General features: G+C 37.9%; 1 protein-coding gene across 1 annotated transcript; it reads right to left on the reverse strand.

Annotated features, from left to right (window-relative positions):
* Positions 1–9,805: 9,805 nt before the first annotated feature.
* LOC148039922 (anaerobic nitrite reductase HBII-like) lies at positions 9,806–12,394 on the reverse strand. Its single transcript, XM_087695260.1, has 4 exons — positions 11,631–12,394; positions 11,177–11,291; positions 10,877–10,993; positions 9,806–10,368 (listed from the first exon to the last, which is right to left on the reverse strand). The coding sequence occupies exons 1-4, from the start codon at positions 11,987–11,989 to the stop codon at positions 10,225–10,227; spliced, it is 735 nt and encodes a 244-aa protein (XP_087551386.1). The 5' UTR covers positions 11,990–12,394; the 3' UTR covers positions 9,806–10,224.
* Positions 12,395–13,903: the final 1,509 nt, after the last annotated feature.

Genomic DNA, 13,903 nt, shown 5'->3' on the forward strand with positions numbered 1-13,903 from the left:
TGACACACGTTGACATATTGAGAGAGCATCGACTCTTTGCTAAGGAGAGAAAATTTATATTCATGCAGACATCTGTGGAGTACTTGGGACACATTGTGAGCAAAAATGGTATACAGAGGCTGACCCGAAGAAGGTGCAATGCGTTAGAGACTGGCGCACTCCCTCCACCACCACTTCTTTTCGTGGCTTTCTTGGTCTCTCTTCATTCTACAGACGCTTCATTAAGCACTATGCCACCATTGCAGCACCTTTGACTGTTCACTTGAAAAAGGAGTCATTCTTTTGGGATGCCACTGCAGATCATAGCTTCAAACAGTTAAAGGACGCGCTTACTTCAACCCCCATCCTTGTTTGCCCTAACTTCTCTAAACTGTTTACCATTCATTGTGATGCCAATGGCCGGGGTGTTGGTGCAGTATTGTTGCAAGAGCATGGTGTGATTGCATTTGATAGCCGCAAGCTTGATGAGAAAGAGATGCAAATGAATGTATATGACCAGGAGATGTTCACCATTCTCCATGCCATCAAGAAATGGAACCACTATTTGTATGGCAACCACTTCCGAGTAAAAAGCGACCATCGAGTCCTCCAGTACTTCTTGACTCAGTCTACTTTGACTCTTAAGCAAAGGCGATGGGTGGCAACCTTACAGAACTATGACTTTGATATTTCACACACTCGAGGTAAGGATAATATTGTGGCTGATTTACTCTCTCGAATGTGGGCATGCAGAGTGTCCTCTGTCTCAGAATTGCATAGTGATTGGGTTGAAGAGCTTCAAGAGGCTTACTTGTTAGATAATCACTTCAGCCACACATTTCAGAAATTACAGCATGGGGTCATGGCTGAAAACTCCCAATATTAGCTCAAGCATGGCCTTATTGGGTCCCATGGCAAGGTTGTCATCCCCCACACTTCCCCCTTCACGTAGAAGATCATGGAAGAGATGCATTCTTGCGTCACTATTGGTCACTTGGGTGTTTTCAAAACATATGACACAATTGCCAAGAGCTCTCATTGGAAAGGCTTATGGAGGGATGTCAAACACTTTGTGACCAAATGTGTTCCATGCCAACAGAACAAGGATAGTACACTCAGGCCCACTAGCCTCTTGCAATCTCTCCCTATCCTTGAAGGGAAATGGACTCACATCACAATGGACTTTATCACTGGCCTTCCTACGACTAAGAAAGGGTGGAACAGTATCTATGTGGTCATTGATCACCTCACCAAAGTTGCCCACTTTATCCCCACTAAGATCCAATACATTGCTCTCACGTGGCCACTCAGTTTATGGAAAATGTCTTCAAGTTGCATGGCTTGCCATAGGTCATAGTACATGATCGGGATGCAAAGTTTATGAGTAACTTCTGGCAGACAGTTTTCACCTCCATGGGGACCAAGCTTGCTCCGTCCACTACATACCACCCTCAGACTGATGGCTAGACTGAAAGAGTGAACAAATGGCTTGAGACATATTTGAGGCACTTTTGCCATGATGTACGGCACAGTTGGGATAGGTGGCTTCACTTGGCTGAGTTTGCAAGTTGGTCCACCGCTTTTATGGCCCATACCAGATCCTGAAGAGAGTTGGTGACTTGGCCTACCGCTTAGAACTCCCCCCTACTACAAAAATCCACAATTTGTTTCATGTCAGCCATCTGAAACCCTTTGTAGGCTCCTCAGTGTTTTATGTGGAAGAACTTCCCCCCCATAGATGAAGAAGGCATCACTCAGTATATCCCTGAAGTAATCATTGGGCAGCGAGATAAGCAGTTACGATCCTGATCCATTAAAGAATACCTCATCAAATGGCAAGGCCTACCCTTGAAAGAAGGCTCTTGACGCCCAGCAACCATCATCAATGAGTTTCCCTACCTCTGTGAGGCCCAACGGCTGGAGGACTAGCCAGTCATGCCCCAATTGACCACCTCTGTCTACAGACTGCACTCTATTTTAGAACAGTTTTGTACTTACTCAAATCTCAGGCATGTGTATTCTACATAGCCAAAAGTACATGTCATAAGCTCCGTTTCGACATGTGGTACTCCCTATTTGGAGCAACCTATCAAAAGTTATGACTTGTTTACTTCAACAGACCGGTCGTGGACTGCATGCTGTCCCTAGTCTCTACCCACCCAATTTTCATTGTCAAATGGCTCAAAGTAGTACTCTACAACCCTCCCTTACCCCACCCATAACTCCCCTCTATTTCTCCTTGTTTTTTAGGACAAAAACCTTCCGAGTGGGGATGGATTGTAACAAGCGGGATACACACCGACTAGGGTTTAGACACCCACTCACACTGAGCGGGGTATGTAAGGTGTAAGAGGCCCAGATTACGGCAACCAGTTATTATCAAGATCATACTCTTCACCTTCATCTCTAATGGCTTCCTCCTTCCTTCTCTCCTCTTTTCTCTCTTTCTCTCTCTTCTTCTAGTCTTCTTCCTTCTTCTTCTTGCTCTCTCTCTCTCTCTCTCTCTGTCCTTAGCTCTTCTTCTCTCTCCTCTGAGATTCTTTCATTACAATTCCTTTGAAGTTGGACCAAGGAGAAAACTTGGGCTTTGGGTGAAGAGTGTGAGCTCTTTCGTGAAGATGTTTTGGGTTGTAGATAGTTACAGCTAGGGATTTGGACTCTTGAGTAGAAGAAGTAGAAAGACTATCCCTCATGACTTGCTCTTACTTGATTCTATTGACAAGAGGCTGAAGCTTGAGTTTACCAGTGGATATTTGAATGGTAATAAAGACTCTCCACTACAAAACCAAGGATATCATCCCTCACATTCATAGATGATCTAAGCTCATGTATTCATCTCCAAGTCCATCTAAGCATGCACACACAACAACATCATCATCAAATACTACACTAATATCCAAGAGCTTCCACAATACTATTAATCTTCAAGGCATAATCATTAATGGACAAGTTCCCTCATTTCACTTAGTTCATCTTTGACTTGAGTTGTAGCTTTTTGGCCTTTGTGTGTACTTCAAATAACCTTACTAGATTCTCCCATGCAATAGTGGGGGTTTCAAATTCATGCAAATAGCCCATCATGCTATCTGTGACACTAATAGATAGCCAATACATGACTTTACTATGTGTCTACTCCCAATCTTTCTTAGCCTTTGCATGTTTTACAATAGCATTTCGCATAAGAACTTCTCGTGCTACTACCATGTCTCCTTCAATGTAATTCCAAATATCTTTGCCCTTCAGGAAATTTATCATCCTAAACTTCCATGTAGGATAATTGTTATTATCAAGCTTCTCATTGACAATATGTCTAAACTTATCAAACATTTTGACAAAACAAAAAACCTTGCAAAAACTACAATCTGTAAGCAAGCTGATACAAGGTACACAACAACCAAACACGCTGTCTTTTTTGCAACCGCACAACAATAACCACAATTTGCAATCTATATGCAAATCCCTTCTATGTCTACAACCCAGCAAACACTAAAACCTTATATATTCTAAATCTATAACCTGTGCACCTATAAACAACCGACATAGCCAAAACTGCAGTATACCCGAAAATTGTGTCAAGGCCACTTGTAGGTCCAGAACGGAGGCCGAAATGACCTTAGATGCCAAAAGTCACAAGGGGAAAAGCTCTAAAGGGTCTATTACAATATACACATGTTTTTTCTACTCACCAAGTTTTAGTGCAATTAGAGATTGTAGCCCTGCCAGCCTGAGGAGTCTCTTGCAGCTATAATCCCCAATAAAAATCGAGCAAGTGAAAGGGCTTCTTACCCTTGCTTACTTGCTTACTTTCTACTCTAATGCCTTCACCTTGGCCTTCAATTGAGCTCCCTACAACTATGGGATGGCTTTGATACCATGAAAATAAACAAGAGGGAAGAGAGGTGAAACAACCAAGAGCACACACATAAAAGTAATGGAGACTTGAGAACACAAAGAGATAGGGCTGAAATCTTCTTCTTCCACACAAAAGAACTACTTTTACAACATGATAAAAGACCAATATGAAAGTACCACAATGCATGTACACAGGGTCACTAAGTATAAACTCGCTAAGGAAGAGGTGGCACAATGAATGTGTAGTCTAGATATAGAATCACTGGTGTATCCTCATGTCAATAATTGAACATGCCAACGATGAATATCCTTCCATATTACCAAGGCATATAGTGGATGCCAACTCATGTAGAGCTCGACATCTCAAATTAAAGGGGCTTAATAGATTATGCCCCCTCTTCTTCTCCCCCCTCCTCCCATTTTTATTCAAATAATTGCAAAAGATTCATGCTGCCTGATAGGGAACAAAATTCTGTAAGCTTCTACAAAGCTTATAGCTTTTAACTTTAAACTTTATAAAGCTTATAAGCTTCTATAGCTTAATGAAGTCTATGACTTCTGGAATCAAATGGCAAAAACTAGAAAGAAAACACTAAGACAATAGGTGCCATCCATTTGGATGGTGGAGGAACTAGTAGTATCTAGTGGATTTGAAGGCGGTTTTGAGATCACTATCTTCTCTTCTTTACATCAATATGGATTAATGTAGCTCTCCTCCCCTATTTAAAGCCACCATGGCATGAATCACCAGTAATGAAGCGGTTTGAAGAAGAAACACATGGTTTTGAAGGATTTGTGGATTTGTGGAGAGAGAAGAGGATTAAAGGTAGAAAGCTTTTTCTTTACAGGTTAAAAGAGAAGAACCAATGATTGTTGAAGGAGATACTTTTGGCTACAATTTTCTATATAACACCTACAACACTAAATAATAAAATGGGCCTTGCTGATAATGATATTAAAGCCTTCAAGATGGATCTGTGCCTTCTCTTTGATGTTAACATATCCACCAATCACTCCACTATGATATCAATGTTGTTAGCCTTCATCATACAATAGATAAAAACTGAAAGAAAATAGAAGAAAAATAAAGTAAAAGAGAATAGAAATTCACAAAGCTTGTATGACATAAGATTGGGTACAATCACCCTGCATGCATGGGTGATCACCTCCTCCATGTATGTAATTATAAATTGTATTAGGCTTTTGTGCTCAAAATATATTGAAGGCATCTGTTTGTGTTTCTATTGTCTTTTCTTGCACAACTTGCTTTGGTAAAATAAATCTACCTTATTATAATAGCCTTACATCCATAAATAATATATTAGCATTTCTAGACTTTCATAGCAAAAATGTTCAAAATAAAATAATTGCACGTGTGTATATAAAGTCCTTACACTTGTGACTACAATATACTCAAAAATTGTTGTTGGGACCACTTGCAAGTCCAGAACGAAGGCCAAAATGACCTCTAATGCCAAAAACTACAATGGGAAAGCCCTAAAGGGCCTATTTGCACTATATATAATGTTCTTCCTACTCACCAAAATTATGCATCATCTTTTCAATAGAATGATGACAAAAATGAGTGTTTGTTGATCATGCACCATATGATGAAGCATACAATTTTCAATAATATTTTCACACTGTGTGGCATATAATTTTCTATAATATTTCCATGCTATGAAGCATACAATTTTTGCACATTAAGATGTGCTTTTCAAAATATCTATTCCACATAACTCCCAGTAATAATCTACTTGCCACAATACAAAATACATTATAGTATCCTTCCTTCTATCTACCAGGTGTAATATAACCAATATCACACGTGTGCACTCGTGCGAGAAGTCATAGATCATGTGCCAAACAAATAAATTTTCCAATAAATAAAATAATAATCATAATATTTTCATATTTAACTCTAGTAAAATATCATGATTATCATAATTCCATAACATTTTCGCCCTCATACACATATTTTAACAAGTTATACTTCTTGAGAAAACTAGAGGTTTATTGGTTAAGGGATCAATTAGGTAGATTCCCCTATCAATCTATAAGTCCATGTACTTCGATCCCATTTGCGTGTAGCTTTGTAGAGCTTGAGCGTTAACACCAATGTGTTATCGTTTCGAATAATGGGGCATATTCAAGCTTTATCTCAATATGCAGCTTCTTTTAACATGTATTCATTTTGCTTGTTGATTATGATCCAATTATGGATATATGAGTTGATTATACAAGCTAGCTCAATGTATGTTGAGTATATTGAGGTACTGTACATAGACACATAGAGATGATGATGAAAATAAGGGGGTTTGATACCTATGGAGATAGACTAAAGAGGCACAGATAGACACACTAATATGTTAATGGTATTAGGGTGCTTGATATTGTGGGTTAGATTAAAGAGGCACAAATAGACACACAGAGATATTAATAGAAATAGGGAATTAGATGCTTGAGGAAGTAAATTGGAGAGGTATAAATAGACACAGAAATATGTCAAAGAAAAGCAAGTAGCTTAATGTGCAAAAGTAGAATGGATAGACACACAAATATGTTAACAAAAATGGAATAATTCAGTGTGAATGCACACTGTATAGACCTAAATAGATTGTATACACTAGATATTAATGATTAATTGTGAGCAAGAGAAATCAAGATAGCTCACTATGTCAAGATAATTGCATAAACACAAAGAAAAATTCATAGTAGAGCTATGAGAGAGTAGTGAAATGGATCAAAATAGCTCAAAACGAAAAGGGATTTCCAAGTGTTTTGAAATTTAAAAATTTCAATTTTATCTTTAAAAATTTTCTAAATATCGAAAAAATTGACTAGCATTCTTTTTTTTGAAAAACTCAAAAGCTAAAATATAAAAAATCCCCAAAATATTTAAAGTAACTTTATATTTTTACTTTATTATTTTTTATTGAAAAATCAATTACTCCATATCTACTAATCATTTTATACTGAAAACCAAGCACCACACTTTCATAACTAATTTTTTAAAAAAAATTGATTGAAAAATGATTATTAAATGAAGAGAGAAGGAAATTAAACAAATGATTTGTGGATAATATAAAAAAGAAAAAACAAGATTGTAAAAGTAGAGAGAGAATGATTCTTTTATTATTGCTCTCTCCACTTTTTCTTCTTTTGGAAAAGGAAGAGGGTGTCTAAAAGGCCCATTTTTTAGTTCATTGTTTTCCTAATGCGTAATGTTGCTGCAAAGCACCAACCTAAACACTGTATTTTCTTCCTCCAATCTATGTTTCTCTCTCTCTCTCTCTCTCTCTCTCTCTCTCTCTCTCTCTCTCTCTCTCTCTCTCTCTCTCTCTCTCTCTCTCTACACATGCATATACAGTCTATGGAATATAGCCAATGAGCAATACTTGTAGTAATACATATGTATACGCATACAATCTTTGTAATATGGCCAATGAACAAGACATATAGTAATACCACATTATATTAGCTAACACATTATGTTAATTATTTTTGCATTGTAATGTAATTATATACTATTGTATATAATATGTTAATAAGCTTGTGTGTGTGTGTGTGTGTGTGTGTGTTAGATCTATGTAAGAGTTCTCCACCATGTTTAAATTCCAAGGTATTTAAAGTATCTTTTATTGTGTTGACCACAACAAATATAGTGCCTTTGTAAAGTATGGCCAATGGTAACCTCATCATATGAAGAGTATCCCATTTTTGTAATGCCACATTTTGCATGATCATTACATACATAGCAATTTTTATGAATTTCAAAATGTAATGGAATAAAAGTGTGAATGTGGATTACATAGACCCAAATAAATTGTATACACTAGATATTACTATTATTTGTAGCAAGAGAAATCAAAATAGTTCACTATATCAATATAGGTTTTACATAAACACAAAGAAGAGTTCACAGTACAACTATGAGAGAGGAGTGACATGGATCAAAATAGCTCACAATGAAAAGAGAGTTCCAAGTTTTTTAACAAAAAATTAAAATCAATTTTATCCCCCCAAAAAATTTGAGTAGCATACTTTTTCTTTAAATCCAAAAGCCAAAATATTAAAATCCCCAAAAATATTTAAAGCAACTTTTATTTTATTTTCTTATTTTTTCCATTCAAAAATAAATTATTCCATATTTACTAATCATTTTATACTAAAAACCAAGCACCATACTCCCATAACTAACTTTTTAAAAAATATAAATTTTCATTGAAAAAATATTATAATTGAAGAAAGAAGGAATCTAAGCAAATCTTTTCTAAATAATATTAGAAAATGAGATTGTAAAAGTAGAGAGAAGGATTCATTTACTATTGTTCTCTCCACGTTTTCTTCTTTTGGAAAAGGGAGAGGGTGTCTATAAGGGCCACTTTTTAGTTCATATTTTCTCTCTGTGTAACGATGTTGCAAAGCACCAACCTAAATGCATAGCATTTTCTCCCCCCAATCTATTCTCTCTCTTTCTACACACGCACATACAATCTATGTAATATAGCCAATGAGCAATATTTGTGGTGATACATATGCATATACCTACAATCTTTGTAATATGGCCAATGGGCAGTACTTATAATGATACTACATTATATTAGCTAACACATTACGTTAGTTATTTTTGCATTGTGATGTAATTATATATATTATATATAATATGTTAATAAGATCACACACGCACACACACACATAATTAGATAATGGATTATTTAAGCCTATGTAGAGTTCTCCACAATGTTTAAATTCAAAGATATATACAATATCTTTTATTGTGTGAACCACAACAAATATAATGCCTATGTAAAGCATGGCCAATGATAATCTCATCACACAAAGAGCATCCTAGTTTTGTAATGCCACATTTTGTATGATCAATATACATAGCAATTTTTTTGCTTTTCAAAATGCAAATGGATGAGTGCATTTAGATATACTTTTGAGCAAATATTCAATAAAACAATAATAAGAGTGGCAAAGCCTCAACAACATGGGCATTTTAGAGGGGGCAAATGAAGATCAATGACTAAAAATGAGACTTGTAAATTAATTTTGGCTATTCATTACGACGTCACATCACAAAACTAAACTAGGATACACATAATCTACATTAACCCAAAGATTTGGCAAATTATTAAAATATAGTGCCATAAGACTAAACAAGTTGAAAGCAACCCTAATCAACATATGCACAATATAATATCTAATTGTTTAAAACTTTAAACTAAATTTAACAAACCATAGTTTCTAACCCCTTTTTTCTTTTATCTTGAGTTCATTTATTTTTCCATAAATTTTCTTAGACCTCCCTCGTAAGTTGCCACAAGAAAAAACTCATAAGTCATGATGGGCCCCTATAGTTTTTAAGGACATAGCTATGGAACCTAGGATCTAAAAATAACCCTCATATCATGTGGATGGCATGCAATCTACTAGTTTAAACATTTGTATTGCATCCACAAGGTCAAAGATTTACACCCCTTTAAAGTTATTGTTATTTTCCTAAGCTCTTTTGCTCCTTACCACGTAAAAATAGCCCTCAAAGCATGTGTATAGAATACAATCTACCAATTTGAACATTAGTCCTACATTCACTCATAAGGTCAAAGAGTTAATCCCTTTAGAGCTCTTTCTTATTTCCTTTGATTCTTTTATTCCTCCTTGGATTTTCTCGATCCTTCTCCCCCCCAAAATTTTTCTTAAACCTCCCTTACAACATGTCATGTTTTGTCTTCTCTATTGTCAAAGTAATTAAATTTCAAAATATTGCAATTCATTCATAAAAGCTTAAACCCCTTCCAAACAAATAATTTTTTTTCATTTTTTTTTTCAAAATATTGCTTTCTAAAACCTCTCCACAAACGACCAATTAACAATCGATCCCAACTCTCCCCCCTCTTAAATGCCCATGTGAGAGAGCATTGAGAGCGGCATATTTTGAAGAGTAATGTTTGCTAGATACTAATGATTTTCAAAATACAAGTTAAAAAAATTATTAGAGTAGCAAAATACATGTTTTGAAAAGAATATTCAACAAAGAGCATCTCAATAACTTTCTGTAGGTGCCCCATATTACTTTATGCTGGTGTTGCTACTGCCTCAGCATTGATGGCATATACAAGCTCATCACAACCTACTGACCATGCCTCCTTCACTTCTTCATTCCACCACATTGAACTATCATAGATAAAACTTGCATCCCAATAACTTTCTGTAGGTGCCCCATGCTAATTTATGCTGGCGTTGCTGCTGCGTCAGCATTGATGGCATCTACAAGCTCATCATAAGCTACTGACCATGCCTCCTCCACTTCTTCATCCCACCGCATCAAACTATCATAGATAAAACTTGCATCCCAATAACTTTCTGTAGGTGCCCCATGCTAATTTATGCTGGTGTTGCTGCTGCCTCAGCATTGATGGCATCTACAAGCTCATCATAAGCCACTGACCATGCCTCCTTCACTTCTTCATTCCACTGCTCAGCAGGCAACCCTTCTTCCAAAGTCTTCAACAGACAGTACTTCACGACCTGGCATCCCCATTTTAAGCTGTTAATTTTCATGTATAGACAAAGAAAGACAGAGAATTGATTCTTTTCACCGTTTCTTAAGAATGCAGACATACAGAGAGTAAATCATTCCTTCCCCCCATAAGCAACACTTCCCAGTTCTTAAACAAGGGCTGGTCAGCTAAATCACTGCATATGTGACAGATCATCACACTGTGAAAATAAGGCTAAAGACGACTTCCCCACTATTTGCACCAACCCTTCAGATATCTAATATTTCAGGACATCTGTGCACCCTGTCAGTGCTCATCTTCAAACCAAATGAGCGCACTACAAAGGGTGATGAAATGGCTGGTTTGGCTGGGCGCTTACTCATTGCCAAGGGTGAAATGCCTGCCTACCCATTGCCAAAGATAGAATGCCTGCCTCCACCTGGCTGAACATGCCTCTCAGATTTGTCCCCGCAAGGCAACACTATGTATCACACTCCCAATTGGAGCAAAATGAGAAAAACAAACACTCAACTCACCTCATAATGCTCCATTACAACACCTGAGACCATGTGTGAGTGGGCCATATCTTTCATGGTTGATCCTGGGGTTGATACATGTCCTTTATTCCTCAAAGAGGTAGCAGCTTCACATATCTGTACGACTGTTCGCGGTTACTCTCATGATGAAAAGTTTTCATACATCTGTAAGTAAAAGCCTGAATTCTGAAATGGGACTCTGATGGAAAATAAAGATGTGATGCATAGAAAGACTACTTGTTCAAGTGGCTCTCTGAGTAAGCCCTGCGAATACTGGGAGCATTACTTAAAGATACTTACAATCACAAAGACTTTCAGAGCATGTGACTTCAATTTTGGGTTCTTCTCCAAGGGAACATCCGAGTCTTTCAGGAACGAGAACAGGCGCTTGGCCGAGGGCGCTATTTCAAACACCCTGCAACAGCACAAGGGGGCATTTGCCTCAATGTGTTCCAAATCTGAGGGAATCAAATATGTTGCAAATAAAATTAGGCTCTGATTGATTTGACTCGGAATTATTACAAGTTCTCAGATCAACCCATCTTTTATGAGAGCGTCTCTAGGACGGAAAATCTATAGCATTCAAACCTACCCACACATTCAGAATCTCCAGAATTAAACATTGCCATGAATTCCACTACAAGGATTCTGTAAGAAACTGAGCAAACATTGATTTTAATGAGGGTATTTGGATGATTTGCTCAATGAAAATAAATGACCCAAATGGACCTAAAGGCCCGGAAACAATGCCAACCTCATAAACACGGCAAGGGCATGGTTGCCGGCATCCTTCTTGAGCTCTTTCCATGTCTCCTTGACAAGGCTTTCTTGTCTCTCTGTGAAGGGAGCCCTTGCAGTGACAGCACGCCTGCTTCCCCTGTCCCCACTCACACCCTTCGATAGCTGGAAATGAACGACAGACTTCCAGGTTTGCGAGGCCTGGCCAAAAGCCTGGGTAAATCTCAGGGCTGCTGCTTTGCTTGTATGGTGCTGCATATTCCACCCACCATTATTGAACCTGACTGCGCATCCCCACCATCTTTTTCTTGTTGTTTCACTTGCGTTGCCGCCAGAGGTGACAGGAGAAGACAAAGGCAGAAGCACGGCCTCCATGACCGATGATGATGAAGACTGACGATGATGACGACGGCGAAGGCGAAGGAAGCAGTGACGACGCTGAGGATGAGGCTCAGAATGCCCCCCAATGTAGTTACAAATGGCTGGTGTCCTGGAGGCTCTTCTTCTTGTTGCCCTTGATATACCCTTCCTCCTGAATGGCTAATGGCTATGGCTGATGCCCTTTCTTCTGCTGTGGTATTCCTCTTTTATACTGGATGATGATGGTGATAGATTGTTCTTGTTCTGAATTCTGTTGCCCAGAGAAGAAATCCTCTTGAATGTTTGCGATCGTTGTGAAAGGAGCTGGCGAAGACCCCTTCATCTCTTTCTTGATTCTGCGCAGCCAAAACAAGAGAGCCCTTTGGCTCCCTCGAAGGGTCACAGACAACCGGCCAGATCTTTTCTTCTTTTTTGTTTCTCCGTCGTCATTGTGTCGTCCCGGCCCCCCCTCCCGGGTTGTTTTACAAAACCATCCGCCACCTCTCCTCGTCTTCCTGTTATAGCACCTGGTTTTTCTGCTTACAGGATACACTACAGATGTATTCTTCCCCTTGAGATCAGCTCAATGCCTGCTGACGCCTGTCAGGTTGCTCTCATCAGCCTCGTGCGCATTGTGCTCCCTGGACCACATCCATTCCCGGTAGTTGTTGCCCCACCGTCCCTGCTTTGGCCCGATGGTGGGCGGGTGGGCCATGATGGCAATTTGCAAAGATTTTTCTCGGCTGGATTTCCAAAATACTCATTTAATAACTTCAAGTTTGTCTCCACACTTTAATTATAAAACATGCATCGGTTGGTGTACACGTCAGCCTAAGTTTCGCATCAAACTTTGAAGCATCATTGTTACTATTGGTTAACAAAAATTTAAACACACAATCAATCGAAACATTCACATATATTAATATATAATATTAATAATATATTCATTAATTAATATTAACACATTAATATAGACAATGGCTTCTATTTAATTGAGATTAACAATAACAACTATGGATACCTAAACATATTCACAATGTCTTTTAATTTATTTATTTATGAATACTCGAGATGAATTAATTAATATCAAAACACATATTAACATTTATACATAATCTTGGCACACACATGTTTTTCACAATATTAACATAACATGTTTATATTCATACACATAACATAGCATACACACATAACTATTACTTTTAGTTAATAAACTTCATGACACATTAATAAATGAAATCATTGATGCGCATTACTATACAATATTAACAATATATTCATTCCTTAAAATTTTCACATCGATATATACAATGGCTTCCAATTAATTTATATTAACACCTAAGGATAAAAACAACATAACGTACACATGTAATTGTTACTATATTTTACCATTCATACAAATAATATACAAAGCATTCATAACACACATAACACAAGTACATTCACACATTCATAACACCCATGGCTTATCATGGGGGAAAGATAGACACACACACATTCACTCATTATTCACACATCTATGGCATATTGATGGAGAGAGAGAGAGAGAGAGAGAGAGAGAGAGAGAGAGAGAGAGAGAGAGAGAGAGAGAGGGAGAGAGAGAGGGAGGGAGGGAGGGAGTAAATCGTTTAGAGAGACACACACACACACATTCGCAAATTATTCACACACATATGGTCAATAAGAGACACATATATTCACACATTATACATACACCTATGGCCAATCGACGGGGAGAGAAAGAGAGAGAAACATGGATTTGGACTGAGTACCTCTATGTCTCTTTTGAGGCAAATGGCTAGAGATCGAGGTGGGCCTACATCAGGATGGGCGCATAGGGGCGCACAGGCATGTACGGGCATGCAAATGGGGACATGTGTCGAGACATTGCAATGGGCGGGCAAGTGCATTGAGACGGGTGGATAGGAC

Source organism: Lygodium microphyllum, chromosome 2, assembly GCF_053477565.2.
Source record: "Lygodium microphyllum isolate KBCC chromosome 2, Lygodium_microphyllum_v1.1.10, whole genome shotgun sequence".
Classification (NCBI taxonomy): domain Eukaryota; kingdom Viridiplantae; phylum Streptophyta; class Polypodiopsida; order Schizaeales; family Lygodiaceae; genus Lygodium; species Lygodium microphyllum.

Bases quoted from the DNA above. Each gene is read 5' to 3' on its own strand.
- LOC148039922 (XM_087695260.1), bottom strand. From the start codon at position 11,989: ATGGAGGCCGTGCTTCTGCCTTTGTCTTCTCCTGTCACCTCTGGCGGC. The intron at 11,292-11,630 runs GTTGGCATTGTT...GTGCTGTTGCAG, and splicing joins GCCCTTGCCGTGTTTATGAG to GGTGTTTGAAATAGCGCCCT. The intron at 10,369-10,876 runs GTGAGTTGAGTG...TGGGGATGCCAG, and splicing joins TTGTAATGGAGCATTATGAG to GTCGTGAAGTACTGTCTGTT.